This window comes from Puntigrus tetrazona, chromosome 25 (assembly GCF_018831695.1).
Source record: "Puntigrus tetrazona isolate hp1 chromosome 25, ASM1883169v1, whole genome shotgun sequence".
Taxonomy (NCBI): domain Eukaryota; kingdom Metazoa; phylum Chordata; class Actinopteri; order Cypriniformes; family Cyprinidae; genus Puntigrus; species Puntigrus tetrazona.
Genome location: NC_056723.1, coordinates 3610390 through 3627121, shown reverse-complemented (window position 1 = coordinate 3627121; position 16732 = coordinate 3610390). Strand labels below are relative to the sequence as shown.

The 16732-nt window shown below is 38.0% G+C and overlaps 1 protein-coding gene across 1 annotated transcript in view; it reads right to left on the bottom strand.

Moving 5' to 3' along the window:
* cspg4 (chondroitin sulfate proteoglycan 4) overlaps positions 1 to 16732 on the bottom strand; it is a 47269-nt gene that overhangs the window by 12182 nt on the left and 18355 nt on the right. The window contains exons 2-4 of the mRNA XM_043228377.1: positions 10269 to 10432; positions 5362 to 8910; positions 3581 to 4048 (exon numbers count right to left, since the gene is read on the bottom strand). Coding sequence (XP_043084312.1) covers positions 3581 to 4048; positions 5362 to 8910; positions 10269 to 10432 — 4181 coding nt within the window. The remainder of the gene's footprint in view (positions 1 to 3580; positions 4049 to 5361; positions 8911 to 10268; positions 10433 to 16732) is intronic.

Below are 16732 nucleotides of genomic sequence, written 5' to 3'. Positions count from 1 at the left end.
AAATCTGAGAGCTATCTGACCCTCCATAGACAGCAACACAACTGAAATTAAAACAGTCCATGTGACATCAGTGGCTCAGTGAGAATACTTTTTTTTTTGCAAAGAAAATAACATCATTTACTCCATTCTTCTTTCCTAATTTACTACTTCCTCTATTTTAGAGATTACTTAAGAACATATTTGAATATGAACAAAGGTCTCATGGGTTTGGAACGACATGAGGGTGAGTAATTCATGACAGAATTCTAATTTTGGAGTGAACTAACCTTTTAATAACGGTAATATTAATACAAATAATAATATATAAAGGGGCAGTCCACTTAAAAATGAAAATTCCGTCAGTATTTACTCTCATGTCGTTCCAAACTTTATGTGAAAGTCTGAAAAATACAATGCAAGTCAACCAAAACGTTGAAATTTGTGGTATGTGGCTGAGTAAATGATTGCCATTACATTACTAGGTGATCATCCCATTAATAATGTTAGCACGAGTTTGTCCAGCGTAAAATCCAAGTCCTAAGGAAAACGCAAAGCTGTTTCACATTCATTCTGTTGTTGTTTAGTCTGCATTTGTTATGAAATTGATAACTGTTGGCGACTATCTACATAAGATGTCAATTTTGGTAGCAGAGGAGAAATGTATTCCAGATTTTTTCTTTGTGACATGCTAATATCCGTTCTCTCTCTTTCTTTTTGAAGCCGTGAGCTGTTTTGAGATGTTTTTATTTCAGTGCGTTGTGAATGTTTGCTACTATGCTGCACCGTAAGCTATCATTACAATCTGTCCCCTGGTGTGGCAGCGGTGACCGGCAGTATACAAACCGACCGCTGACTCCACAACACAGAATAAAGAAACGCCACATTCAGCTCAGTAATGAGCATGACGCATACGTCTTTAATTTAGGAACAATTCTGCCTTGGTTCCTTTCCTGTGCAGTAGTTTCTCTCCATATGGTACTTATTAGTTGTGTTTCAGAAAGCATTGCATAATCGAAGAAAGGAAACGTAGCACAGGACAGCGAGAGCCAGAGCGGTTAAGACGTTGTGTATTAAGATGTAGTGTGGAGCTGCTGCGCTCAATGAAGTTATTCTGACAGCTGGACTAAAGCCACCACAAGACATTGATTCTGAACTTCAAATTCAATCTGTCCTCCATCTGTGATCATCTTTCCCTTCTCTGTCGGATCTGAGAGCCGTGTTCATTGCATAAGATATCTGTCAATCTAACACCACTCACGTCCTGCTGTGTCTCAATCGCTGAAGGGAATATTCTGTGTTCTTTTCAACTTCAGACCTTCAAAATGTCATCGCCGCTGTTTTCAAAAACACCAGAAGCATATGTGACCTGCTTTGTCATTTTGAGTCGCTTAGTTTTTGACAGAAAAAAAAAGCTAAGTCTCAGCTTTCAGATTATGTAAATATTACAATTGTGCAGTCACGCTCCAAAACAGATTGAGATTTAGTATTATAAATATTAGAAAACTGTATTTTGAAAAAACATTTTTTTTTATTTTTTCAAAATAATTTAATAATAATAATAGTAATAATCATAATAATAATATATTTGTGCAGGAAAACATGATGTTAGCTATGTATTCTAAATAAATAAATAAATACTGCTCATGTCTTTTTTTCCAGTACAAATATTCAAACATTACTCAATATGCAAAAGTACTTATAATGTTACATTTTGTTTTCTGAAAGCTTCTTTAAAATTAAGTTTATACCTAAAGCAAACAAAAAAAAATATCTGTCAATGACGCTAGAAAAGATCAACTTAATTCAAAGGGAAAACAAGTTTATTTTTCCAAGTCTATTGGCAGAAGTCAGTTCCTATTTTAAGCATTAAGTCACTCAGCTGTGATATTTCTTTCAGAAAAATACCTTATATGTTGTGCCATTTTGCTTCTCAAGTAAATCTAGCTTAATTTTAAGAATGTTTACAGACTTTATTGAAAAACAAGCCTTACCAATTGAGCAAGCAAAACATTTTTGCAGTGTCCAAGATGGTTTATTGATATTTAAAGGTTTTAATTGATGGTCTGTGAAGATTTTCCTGCTGTAAATGATTGTGAAGATGCTCATCCCTCATGCACTGCATTAAAGAGTAGCATTTTGAACGTCCAGATAAAACTGACACTAAATGAAAAATGAGACTTTCCATTTTGCTAACACAGAAATTGAGCCTGAAGTTGAAAATAACCTGGGAAGTTCATCTGTCCTGGCTGAATCGCTGCCGAGTTAACCTGATCTCTGTTCTCGATTTTGCACGCCTGGCGGTGCGGTGTAAATGCTTTATTTGTGGGATATACGGGCTAGTTTATTTTGGCCCGCGGCTGCAGGGAAGCGCAAGTCAGAATTTCCATCAAATGGAACGGCAGTCGTAAGAGCAATGTCTAACCGCTCTCCAACTACAGCACACTCATTCTACCGCCAGTCTTTCCCTGCTCATTCTTTCCACTATAAGACCTCTGGGTCACTCCGCTAGATATCATAATGCAAAGCAGTTTTGGGGGGCCCGCTGGAAACAAAGAGAGCTTAGATAAGTCATAAAAGACAGTGGGAGAAAGAGAAATTGTTTCTTTGAGCCTCTAAAACACAGCGAGCATCAGACAGGCGCGATCAAGGTCTGCCTCAATTGCTGTTATTCTGTGAACGGCTTGTAATTAAGATGCAGAAAATGCTATTTTATGCCTGACTGTTCCTCAATGATATGGCAAAATGCTACGCAGGGATCCTGGTAGTCTCTGTGAAACCATTACATGAGGCTGTTCGCCCTTTTAATTAAAGCCAATGACAGCTCCTCTGGTTCCAGAGCAGCTCTTTTATCGTGAGAAGAATTAAGTCTCATTGCAGGCACAAAGTACAAACAAACAAAACAAACAAGCCTGTAATTACAGCATCATTAGTTGTTCCCACTGTTTCCTCTACAAATGAGAACAGTTTACCCAAAAAAATTACATTTCTGTCATCATCTGCTCACCCTTATGTCGTGACTTTCTTTCTCCTGTGAAACTCTCAGCCATTTACGAGCCGTTCGAGCAAACAATGAAAGCATATTGTGACCAGTGGCTGTCAAGCTCAAAAGGACAGATAAGCACCATAAAATTTGTCTTAACGGCTCAGAAACAGCACTTCAAGTTTTCTAAAGTCAAACGATCTGCCACTGCAGATTTTAAATCTCATTTGCATATTCTAGCCGCATCAATATAGTATTATGAGTCATCTGGACTGCTGTTATGGAGATTGTGTATCCTTTTTGGATATTCAGGCCTCCTGGACACAATATGCAGAAACTGTATAGTAAAAATCAGTGTGAAGATTATGCAAAATGTCTCATCTTGTGTCCCACAGAAGAAAGTTGGAGAATGAGTAAATTATTACAGAATTTGTGATGTGATGTGATTCTTAACTAAATTACAATAAACCAAAACTATTCAAAATTGTTTGCAGTAACTGAAATAAAGCCAAAATTTATAAAAATCTAAATATTTTATGGAAATAAACTATATTCTCTGATTATAGGGCTGCACTTTAATATTATTAATATTCAAATTACTTAAAATTTGTTGCCACTTACATCATCCCAGGTGAATGTGATAAGTCCATCTTCTTCATCCAGATACTTAATTTCTCCATGCTGAGGTGCCTCCTCCATAAAAAACTCGATGTTCATGGAACGGTAGAATTGGTGTGTGATATTCAGAATCTCTTGGGTCAGTGGCACAGATCCACCTTCCCTCACAGTGAGGTTGACCACCTGGACGGGTATGATGCGTGGCACAATGACCACTTGCACCTGTAGATCTTCTATGGTGGTGAAGCCATTGCTGACATCGACGGTGAAGTGGTCCAGGCCCTGAAGAGAAGCAGAGACGTAAAAGATTCTGCCCAGGTTTATGTCCTGTTGTGTGAAGGATTGAATGTAGTCCAGCACGGGTGATGCCGTGCTGTCCGAGTCGTTATTGAGTTTGACCACATGTCCCAGCCGTGGAAAGTCTTTGACGGAGTACACCATCTCTTTGGGCAGGATGTCTTTTTGCATCACCTAAGAGGATGACAAAAAAGACCTTCAAATGAATGCATTAGGAACCTGCGAAAACTGCTTTCAAATACTGCACACATCTTTAATAATAATTTCCTTCAGAACATGCAGACTATTTCTTTCACATAGTACTGTATACAGTTTTACTAATATATTTAAGATTACCCTAAAAATTAAAAGCCTCACTGTCATGGCATTCTAAATTCAAACTGTTGAAGAATTTGTATTTTTAAATACAATTTAAATATTAATTACATTTAAATATTAATTATATGTAATGTTAGGACTCAAACTTATTTGACATGTCATTTGTGAATGTAAAAAATGTAAATGTAAATTACATTCAATAAAGAACTTTATATGGGTACTACATAAGGATGAGTATAGGAATTTGACTGTTGGCTGAACTATCCCTTCAACTTAAATCTTAATTTAAATATTTTAAATTACATATTACATATAAGGTATATATTTTAAAAATGCATAACATTTTTTTTAAACTATTAAATGGCCCTGAATGGTACATTATAAAAATCTTGAGCTGTGATCATGAATTAGATTACGCAAAATCCCCTATTTAGCATGTGATGAATCTCAAAAATACTTGGAGGAAAAAGTAGCACAGTGTCAGGCATCACAAATGTTCTAATAAATCTGAGTAGAAGCTGTTTCCTCTACTTCAACACTTGGGTAATTACTGAAAGTACACTCAGTGGAGCGTCAACAATAGCAGAACCACTGCCGAGTTTCAACTACATTTGAACCATTTTCTTTTTTCAAAAACACAGTTTGCAACTAAATGCAAAGCAGGTCCTGGATAGATTTATGAGAGCAGCATTCAGGGATTTTGGGAGCAGTGCTCTTGTGGTTCTGGAACCTTCCACAACCATAATACAACAGCTGTATACTCATTAAGGAAGTCTTTGTAAACTGATATTAATATTTCTGCTACATGTGTGGTGTTTAAAGCACTGGCTTTCTGCCTTTGGATAACAACTTATGACTTGACATGAAATGCCACTCTGATGACCTCTAAAAAATCAGTAATCAAAACTGTTGTTGTTTAAAAAGAATTCAGTAAAATACAATAATTATATCTGAGCAGCAACTTGGAATTTTATGTTTGATCGACAAATGTCAATCGAGTTCTGTGCATCTACAAGAACAGTTTTTACAAACTATTTACACATATTTAAGCATATTTTTGTAACAACATGTACTTACAACAAGAACGGACATGCCAAGGTAATGAGATATATATTTATATATATTTATTAATATATATTTTTTAATATATTTAAGAAAGGTAGTTTTACCTCCAGGTGGCTTTTATTAATAACAGAATGCTCTCCTTCGTAGGCAAGTATCACCAGGTTTGACACAACCTTCGGCAGTGATAGGTATCCTTTCTTGAATATCTTTATCCTAAAAGTACCCTCCGTGGACCAACCCTTAGCTTGCACGGTGAAGGCAAAGGAATCTTTGGAGCTAAGGCTCTGGTCACTGTGTTCGTAGGACACCACACCCTTAGTTAGGTCCTCTTGTGTAAATGTGGACGATTCAATTCCACTGACTATAATCCTACCATTACTGGGAAGAGAAGTCACATGATAAATTATCTCAGCTGCACCTCTAATGTCCATGTTGGTCTCTGCACTTAGCAGACTGGTGTTCAGTGTCTTGGTGCTACCATGGTCCATGATCACCATGGTATTGTTGGCTATACGTAGGTAAGGGTCACCTGCTTGCACCTGAAGTACAGCTGTTGTCTTATGTAAACCATCAGATACTTGAAGTTGGAATCGCTCACGATCTGCCCCATGATGGACAAACAAAACCTTTCCGTCCCTCAGGTCGGCCTGGGTAAAGCGGTAGAGAGGTTGCGTTGGGTCTGCTGCGGAGACAATGTTTCCGGAAAGTATTCCCACTCTCACGTAAACCAGCTGGGTGTCATTAAAGTCAGCGTCATCGTCTTTGAACAAAATGTCATCAGTGGTCAATAAACGCTGGCCATTTCTGACAACATTAAAAGGTTTGTGGATTACCCTTTGAGGTATGTAGTCATTCCTGGATTGTATTGCAATGTTAAACACACCCCTTAGTACCTCATGACCCTCTGCTTGCCAACCATTGCCACCTCTTGAATCAAATGCCAGAAAGGAAAATTGATCATGATTTGCCTCTGATCCATCATGTTTGTAGACCAACCTATTCAAAGAGAGATCCTCGTTGCTAAAGACTCGAATTGCTCCATCAAACCTTTGCATTCCAGGTGGGGAGTCTCTGAAAAGACGACCATGTTTGGGATCTTGTACTATCCTGTACATAAAGTCTGTTGAGGTGGAGGTTTGAACCCAGAGGTATTCTTTATTTATAATGTTTTCCTTTCCGTCCAGCACAACAAGTCTCTCGTTGATGAGGACAGGAACATCAGAATCAGCCTTGATTTTGATTGGAAAAGTGTACTCTCTGGAGTACTGATCCTCTGCTAATACTTTGAACTGAAATTGATCCTCAAAGTCTAGTGCTCTGCGGATGCGAGGACTGTAACTGATGAAACCGTTCAAAATGTCTTGTTGGGTGAAGGTGTCACCATCAGTCAACTCTTTATCAAGCATCATCAAGACTCCCTGGACTGGGCTTTTTGTAATTATGTACTGGATTGATCTTGATTCAGTATTGCTTTCCGTCACAAAAGCTTGTAGTTGTTCAAGTTTAATGACTTTTTGCTGGCCATCTTCAACTTCTAGAGGAACACTTGTAGCTATTCCTATAAGGGCAGGCATGATCTTTATCATAAACAAGTTGTCTTGGAGAACGACCTGTCCAAGCTGTGCATTGAAGTGAATAAACTCTGTTTCTGTGCCCTTGAGATCAGCTGTGGGGTTAGGAACATATTTCAGTCGGTTCTGCTCCAGATCAGACTGATGAAATAGTGTGACTCTTTTTGGTACCCCATCATCTGAGATCAATTGCAGTTCTCCAAACTGAAGTGGCTGAGTAACATTATATACGACGTCACCAGTTTTTGGAGTTGCAGAAATGGCCAGATTTTGTATTCCAATAGGGCTGCTGTCATCCTGAGTGATGAAAAGACCAGTATTTGTGACTACAGTCATCTGTGGCTGGGTTATAAGTAATTTAAATGTGCTTGAATGGCTGACCGAATCTGCATCTGAGACCTGTAAGGTAAGTTCTGGCACTTCTCCTCCTTTGTGCACATAGTAGATATTTCCTTCTTTTAGCTGTCTACAAGTAAACTCTCTTAGACCAAATCCTGGTTGTTGAGCATTTTCCAGATATCCAGCAGCAGTACGGTCTGACGTGACTGTGACCTTGAGTTCATCACAACGATTGTCAGAGTCTGAAATTTTTATGAGGTTTGGGCTCAAACGTGTGCGTCCGTTAGCTGTGATTGAGATGTCACCTGCACTAAGCTGAGGGATGTCATTGACCGGGATGATCTCCACCGGTAACAGATACTTGCGTGCAACACTCAAGCACTCTGGGAGATTCGTTCCATGAACAGTTACTTCCAGCTGGATCTGATCTTCATACCTATCATTGCCATCATGAAGATACTTGATTTTCTTGTTAACAACATCCAGAAGGGTAAACTTCTTTACTCTTGTCTGTCTTAAGTTTATATCAACCAGTCCATACCAGGGATCGTTTAACAGAGTAAAGATGATCTCAGATTCACGAACACCTGCAGCTTTTAGGTTAAATGTTGGGTTTAGGTTTACAATTTCGATGTTGGCCTGTCCTCCTTCAGGAACCAGCAGAGGAGTGATGTCCAGGAGCCTGGAAATATTGCGGAAAATCTCTGGCAGGTCCTCTGTAGGGAAACAGTGTCTTTCATTGTTGTTAATGTATGTGATTCTTACTGGATGTGTAGTTGTTAACTCCAAATCTTCATCATAAGTCGATTCATATTCATCATATTCTCCTTCACATTTCACATGAATGTCTTTAGTTATCAGAGCATCCTGCAGGCTTCTGTCCTTGTGATTCACCTTGATTTCTCCTAAACAACCAATAAAGGACTCAGTTGAGACTTCCTCCTCCACACGAGCCAAGTAATTTTGAAATACATCCTTCATCTTCCTTTGAATGCCTCCCAGGTACAGGTTCCCCACTAGATCCAGCTTTTCTGTCTCATTAAGAGGGAGTGATACCATTTGACTGTCCACACTAATCAAGAACTCCTTTGTGTCAATTTGAACTTTTACTCTGTGCCACTGATCATCATCTACTTTGACATTCACATTGTCTAGAACATACATTCCAGTTCCCGTATCCAATACACCTTTTAGGAATCCTCTTGACATTCCAATTGCAATGAAATCTGTCTGGTCTCCTGGGTGAAATAGCAACAGAGCATCCTCAATGGTCGTCTTCATCAGCATCTCTAGACTACGGTAACCTGAACTAGGTCTGGTCCAGGTAGGGAAAGAGATGAAAGATTCTGGACTGATAAAGCTTGTGCTCTCTCCGTCCCCTGCCTCAAACTCACTGCTGCAGCTGTTCTTGGTGTCATAGCAGACTGTTGCTGCTGAAGCCAGAATATCAAAGTCATGAGACTCAAACATAACGTTGCTCATGCAGCCTCGCAGAGAGGGAATAGCTGTGCTCAGATACTCCACTTCCAGGTCCCTCACGCCTCCAAGAAAAACGCCCTGGTCGATGTTCAGATCCTCATCTTCATTCTCCAATGGGATGAATGTGGTGTAGAGGTTATCAACAGCCATAGTAAGTTTGGAGTCTTTCAGAATGAGAGACACATGATGGTCCAGAAGGTTACTGAGCTGGAGACCCACGGTGGAGGAGAGAACCTTTTCTCCGGAACCCATGTCAATCCTAGCCTGTAAAGATAGACATACAAATTAATAAACAACAAATCTGATGGTTAAATATAAGGAGCTACTGGAAAAAAATGTTTCTGCTTTTTGCCTTTGAAAATGCTGCTGCCAGGGTGTTTCAAGTGGTTACCCTATTGAAAAAAAAACAACACATGCTGGTTAGGTATGTTTTGTAGCATTATAGCTAGTGAGAGCTGGTTTAAGCTGGTCCTTAGTTGGTCATGAACTGGTCAAAAACCAGGAGATAGTAACTCAAGCCAGCTACCATGCTTCAAAACATACCTAAGCATATGCTGTTTTTTTTTAGCTAATTGGTTGCTGGTTTATTTCCTGCAATATCATTTAAGGTAAAAATCATGTTTGGAACATAAATTGGCTAAAAGAATTGCACATTTTGTTCAGGTTTTCCTTGGTCCAACTAGGTAATCTTATTTTAATATTTTCTTAATACATGCAATTTTGCATCTCAGGTACCTTTATCTTTAAACATTTTCACTAGAAAACAAGACAAAGGTACTGGTTAAAAGTATGATTTTTCACAGTGCATTATACATGCATTCAACTGTGAAATTCTAATACAGACTTTTCTGGCTAAGTTGGCTACACAGTATTTCAAACACTCTCTAGCCACTTAAACTGAAAATATCACAGATCTCATTTCAGATCTGTAGCTTCCAAAGGAAAAAAAGTAAATCTGCATGAATTGAATATGTCGGTGGAAATGTGTTTTTAATGACAAATCCTAACACCGATGAAATAGTCTTGGTACCATTTCATATTGGAGCGTAATGCAGGCAGTTTGAGCGTCTGTGTTTATCTATGCGGAGCGGGAGCCATTTTCTAGGGAGGCTGCAGATGAAGAAGAAATATCTCAGAGCAAACCAGTAACTCATTCAAGCCGTGGAAGCTTTTTCCATGTGTTGAGCTGAAAAACTGTTACGATTCAGTCACAGCGGAGCTGGAAGCGAATGTGAGTCATCCTTCTCACCACAAACCAAACGGCTGCTCCTCAAGAACTCACAAGAGATTTTCTCAGTGTGTGGCTCCTTCTGGGGCCCTGAAGTCTTGAAGGGCCATGAGAAAATAGTGGAGCTTTTATTTATTTGTCTAGTCAGTCTGGGTTTTAATTTACATTACAGAGTAGATATTCTATAGCCTATGCTTTCTGATTTTGCCAGATTTGATCTCTGTCTTTAGTGTATAAGTAGTCATATACAAGACACTTTTATCTAAAGCAGTTTAATACTTAAAGAGTGTTCAAACTAACAGTAAATTACAGCAACAAAGCAACTAGAAGTCAAAGAGTGATTTAAGGTCACATGAGCAGCTGTTGGCAATCTAAAGGTGTTGTATTTCTGTACCTGTAATCTGCCATTGTAGAGCTCCAGCGAGAGGTAATCTCTGTGTCCTGCCGCCAATAGGAGTAGGCCGCTACGTCTGCTTGTTTTAAATTGGAGCGACACTCGAAAACTTGACAGGTCCTGAACGGCATCTATCCGACAGTAGCTGTCCCCGAAATAGGAAACTGCAAACACAGAGGGACAACGTGTTTTTTTTTTTTTTGTGTAATATTTTAATGATGACGTGCACCGTTAATGTGCGAATGTGGTAGTGGGAAGACACAGAGCAGATGGAAGTTTGAATTGAAAACTTTTCCAGCTGTCTTGTCAGCTGTTGTGTAGAAAAGACACTGTTCTGGAGAGTTCCAGCTTCGGCCCCACGAGAATGGTTATATAACTGCTTTTCTGTAGGATTCCCAGAGCTTAGTGTAGTAATGGTCGGCTGTATGCTAATGTAGCCACCTGCCTTGGATTGCATATTTGATTTTTTTTTTTCATTATTGCTTTCACTCCATTAGTAAATCATTCACACATCACTCTGGGCCTTATGTTAAGGAGATCCCCGTTCCATTGAAGAGGTTTCCAGGAGCCAAATCAGCGTCTGTACCATGGTAACATTATACGGCCAGACTCATTGGGAAACCCCTTCATTGAATTCTGGGAAGGATCCAGAAATGGAACGTTCTCACAGGAACTACGGCCAAATTTCTTGGTCGAGGGTCATGAGTCAATTTATGACTCATGTACTTCCCTTATCCGAGATTATCAACAGGATACTATTGTTACAACAAAAACATCACATATTATACTATAATTATACTATAACACTGATAAATTACAGTTAAAATATCATAATGGTATATACATATGAATTTTTCATAATTTACTCCCCTTGTTGAATGAATCATAAGATTTCGTTCACAAGCCAGTCTAAAAGATTTATTCCAGTAAAAAAGTGATCAGAGTTTACTTAATATAATATGAATCCAATGCAAATCAGTTTAGAACTCACTAAATTATTTAAAGATTATCGGTAAACACTGATTTTGATGTGTTCCTCACATAAAGCCAAAGTATGTCATTGGAAGATTTGCAATACAGTCATCTGAACTACTTTAATGGCTATTTTTCATCCTTTTTGGAACTTGAACATTTGTACCCCTTAATTGTAATTGCATGGAAATATATCAGTAGATTCCTATCAGTAGAATTCTTTGTTCCACATAAGAAAGCAAATTTGGGTTTGGAATGACATGAGGGTGAGTAAATAATGGCAGATTTTTGAATGAATGACTTCTTTATCCTGTTAAATATACATAATAGAGTAGCATCTGAAATCATTCAGCAAAATTTACTGTCATTAGCTAACCGCCATTCCTGAGACAGTGGCATCCTGCCTAGTTGTTTCTGTTTGTTTCTCTGTATTCATAAATATGTTTTGAGAGATATATAGCACTTAATACTCACCATAAATAAAGTGGATGTGCAGAAAACTATGGGTAAACTATTTTCATGAATGATTTTATGAACAAAGACCATCTTTAGAGTAATTGAAATGCCCATTTGCACTCTGAGTGAGCGATGCATCAAAAGCACCAAAGATCTTCACAGTTCAGTAAAAGGTTCTCACAGATACCCCCTATATACATTCAGTCGATGCACTCCAAAAAACAAACACATAAATCTTGCAGAAAGAGCTAAACACAACAGGAGGCACAGCAAAACGCAGAGGCTCATATGATCTCTCATATAATAATCTATAATGCTGAAAAGGTTATAACATTTAGAACTGAGCCTGCAAAAGACTGTCCACACAGATCTGAGACCCTCAGATAGCATATAAAGTAGATAGAACCCAGAAAAGCGAGATGAATTTTAATGAAGCTACATTTATCTGAAGCCTGTAACTCCGATTTGGAGCTCAACGACCTTCTGCAAGGTCCAGAGAGGGAATATATGGAATTAGCTGGGAATACTTCTCTCAGCTTTACGATCATCAGATCTGTTTTTGTTGGAAAATTCACGGTGCACGCGGGAGGCAAAATGGGCAAATGGAGCTCAAGGACTCTGAGGTTCAATCCGCCGTCTGTGCGCACTGAGCATGCTCAGACCAAGAAAAGACACAAGGGACACAGTGAGCACAGCCAGCACGTATGAATCTGGAACCCATTAAAACTCTTTGAGGGGATTCTAAATGGGACACATGTGTTGAAGACCCCCAGCCATTCCAAGATTCAACATGCACCATACATTTAACCAAGACTTAGCTCAGCTCTTGTCTTTATAGGCCTGTCACGTCTCATTGCATGCTAAAAACACAGGCGGCAGGCTTTTGTTTGTGAATGAGCATCATTATTTTGCTGGTTAGCTGATTACGAAACTCCATCGATTTAAAACAAACGGCACATCTGTCTTTACACACCAGTTATTTTTAAGAGGGGAATACTGTTTGAAAAGAAAACCAAGAGTGGAAAAATTGAGAGCAATGGCAGTATGGACGAAAACATGGAATGTGTGTGCGCCAAAGTGGAGTTACAATATCTAATTGGCATTGGAAGGAACATAAATCTATTTAAAGCCAACATTAAAAGCATATTTACTTTATTATTACACATTTCTTGGAGTTTTGTATTTGTAATCATCAAAATCAATAATGTACTTTCAAAACGTCTTTTCTCTCCTTTCAATCTCTTGACCTCCAAACAACCACCATTCTACAACATAATACCTACATTCACAAGCCATGCAATTCTGTTAAATAAAGACCAGTTACTTTTCACTTTGAAATCTGTGAGAATATTGAAATAAAATATAAATTAAACTGTAAGTATGTCCTTTATCTGTGATGGTAAAGTACATCATTCAGAGTGTGTATTAATTCAGAGTGCTGATGGATATGAAATTGTTGATCACACAACTATTTGTTACACATTGCATGTGCCCAATAAAATATATTTAAAAGGGTCATAGTATTTTAATGCAATATAAAAGTCAAAAATTAATTAAAGCTCCTTTGTAGAGTGCAACAACCAGGTTCAGGTAATAAAAATCAACAGATTTTAAACAATAACTTATAAACCTTTATAGACAGACCTACTATGAGCTATAAAATTATTAATCAATAGTTCATGCTTCTTTTTTTAAATAAGCAGAATTCCTGATGAAATTCATTACTTACAAATCTCAGTGAACTCAACTAAGACAAGCATATTGCACCAAAACAACACTTTAACTCCCATTAAACACTATATATATATATACATATATATATATATATATATATATATATATATATATATATATATATATATATATATATATATATATATATATATAATTATATATATAATAGTTTCCCTATGATCTCAAACTACGAGTAATATGCAGATTAAAAAATTATGTAAATTATGGTCTTGTATCTGTTTTTTTGTCTTGAGCGAGCTGAAAAGGTGGGGTGAAAAAGCACGCATGGATGCCCTCTAAATAGTATTATTTTCAACCTACTGTGATTTAAGATGTGTTCAGCTTGATCTTACATGCTATTTAAGACAGAAAGTAGAAGTAGATTTGGTTGCAGTCCTGCTCTTTGATGTGACTTTCCAAGTCACACTAGCTTAATCATATGATGCTGCTATTGCATCCTTCACCCTGGGAAACTGTGTGCTTGTGCATGTGTATGTCCCTGGACGTCTGCCAGGGCAGATGGCGCTGTCGTGAGGGCCGCTCCAGTCTGTATTTTTAGTGCTCAAAGGGAACTGAGTGGGTCTCTGTCTCCTCATCCTGTGAATGAATCAGACGCACCCTAGTTCCTCAAAACCCCATCAGATATCCGGAACATTCACACGGAAGCAGAAACAACTGAAACCAGCGGAAGCAACCTGCTGTTTAATCTGCCAAACAAGAGACGTGTAGATCATAGGCGAAGAAACCAGACTAAAAGAATCTATAATGAAGCGTGTTTTTTATCACAGCTATATTCTGTCTAGACCGAAGATCTCTGAAGGTGACCTTAACTCGCTTGCTCATTTGGCTCACGAATGATTTGTTGTCCACGGCTGCAGTCATGGGGAATAAACGGATCTCTCGGCATATGAGCTCTGTGCCATAAAAACGGGCCTGGACTCGATCCAGTCTCTGCATCATACACCTGCTCTTATTATATGACTGTCTGACCTTTTACCTGAGCTTTCGTCCCCGAATTACATTCACACAACTACAACAAAAAAGAACACGTGAGTCATGGTTACCAACAGCGCTGTTTGCACCGTTCATACAAACACAAATAATTAATTTAAAATATAAAGAGGAAATCTGAAAACATGGCAAACATCTTTTCACGTGTGCTCTCCATGGTAACAACGAGCGACCATTATGTTTCCTAAAACAAACCGCTGAGCTGCCAGTAAGATTAAACATAGTAAATAGCGGTTGTGCTGATGATTTGCTCCTCTGGTTATGTAGTGGCTGTGTGTGTGTGTGAGAGAGAGAGAGAGAGAGAGAGAGAGAGAGAGAAAGCGGGATGGTTGTAATTACATCAATCTTAAAGCTGTGTTTTACTGGAGTCTCTCTCTATATAGAGCCTGAGCTATTCGTGGGCATCGCTGTTGCTATGGCAGATCAAAAACAGCCTCTGCGCTGATCAAAGTCTGTCAAGATATTTCAAGAAAATAATAATTTACAAGAAAATAAGGATGATGACACATCAGTAAACACATAGGCCTCTTTTTCCTCTCAGATAGATATATATTAAAAGATAATGGTGGGAACGAAAAACAATGCTTTATAACTTTATCCGAGCAGCACATCCTTCAAAATATAGACAAAAATATGGAGAATTTTTTTTTTTCTATTTTCCTTTCCTGATTTGGTGAATGTACTTGTCTGCAATATTAAATTTGAATTATGTTTTGAAAAACCTTAATTACCTACGTCATAGATTGACAGTTCAGTTATCTGTGTGTTAGATGGAATAAGATTCTGAGTTAATATTATTTGTAAAACAGCCTCGGTACAACAAACAAAACACAAAAAAACTAAACATGATGGCAGTGTTTCCTTAAGGGATGATTCAGTGATTTGAACAAATTGGTTGAGTAAATGATTCAATGATTCAAGCATACAGTTGGTTTTTTCATTCTGTAGTGATCAGGAATTCGAATGAATTGATTAAGCATATAACTCATTCGTAAAGACACCAATTAGTGGCTCAATTTTACAGAAAAATTGGTGAGTTTAATTATATTAATTGTAATTAATCGCAATTGCTAAAGCAAGAATCTACTAGCATTGCTACTAGTATTTTTGCCTTATATTTCAGTTTATAATGTTATGTCTATATGCTACATTGAATTCCTATAAAAAATGTATCCAGAAATCAATTTTCCCCATGATTTGGCCCTTTTCTTGGCGTTCGGGGAGTAGTTTTTCTTACAGAGGACTTGAGGGTTTAAAAGTGCTGTTAGAACGATATCAGACTTTACTCCAAGAGCTGAACCGAAGAGAGCCAGTGTTTCTCAGGGGGTAACAGCAGACAAAATCCGCTCGTGTGTTTTATACAACCCTGAGCACATTTAACCGAACTCAAATGTACTGTTGACCCAGAGAGGTTCAGCTCTATTCCCTTCCCTCACATTTCACTCAGATATCGCTCCCCTCTCTTCTCTCAAACAGCCGCTCAGAGAGAATTACTGCACCGTTTCCACAGCACACTGCCGACACTGATATTAATTAAACCATCTCAACCTTTAAACACAAACAGCCTGCACACGTTCTCACACACTCAAGCGAGTCAGAACTGCATGAGAAAACACCACTCCGCGCTTGTACAAGAAGCGTAAATTGCAGATGTGCTTAAAATACACTGAACGCAAACAGAGAGAAGAGAAAAAGTCATTACAGAATGCTGGGAAGTGTCTTCTCGGCTGTCTTTGTTCAGTGTGAGAGGCAAAACAAAGAGAAACAGTTTTATGCTGTTAAGAACAAACTAAAAGGGGTCATTTCATGCTAAACACGAATTACCACGTTCTTGTGAAATTAGACTTTTAGGTATACTCTAATGTTTGCGACGAAACATTAACGAATCGTAGAAGTCCTAACACAGGTCATTTATATTTTTTACCTATCTTAAAGCGACATTAAAAACCAAACAAACTGCTAAGTACATTGAAAACGGTTTCATTCATTCTTAGTGTGAGAGAAAAGTGGTCATGGAAACTAAACTACAGTCATTTTTGGTGCAAGTGACCTTGATGATCAGCCACAAAAAAAGGCAGAGGATGTTACTATATCTTGATGAAAGTTCACACTGCAATCCAAAAGTTGGATTTTATGAGTGTTTATGAAGTGTCTCATGCTCACCAAAGCTGCATTTATTTGATCAAAACATAAAAATCTTAAAATCAGTCAAAATATTAATACGACATATTAGATTTTAATAGCTTTTCTACTTGAATATGTCTTATCTCTTAATATATGGTAACATACTA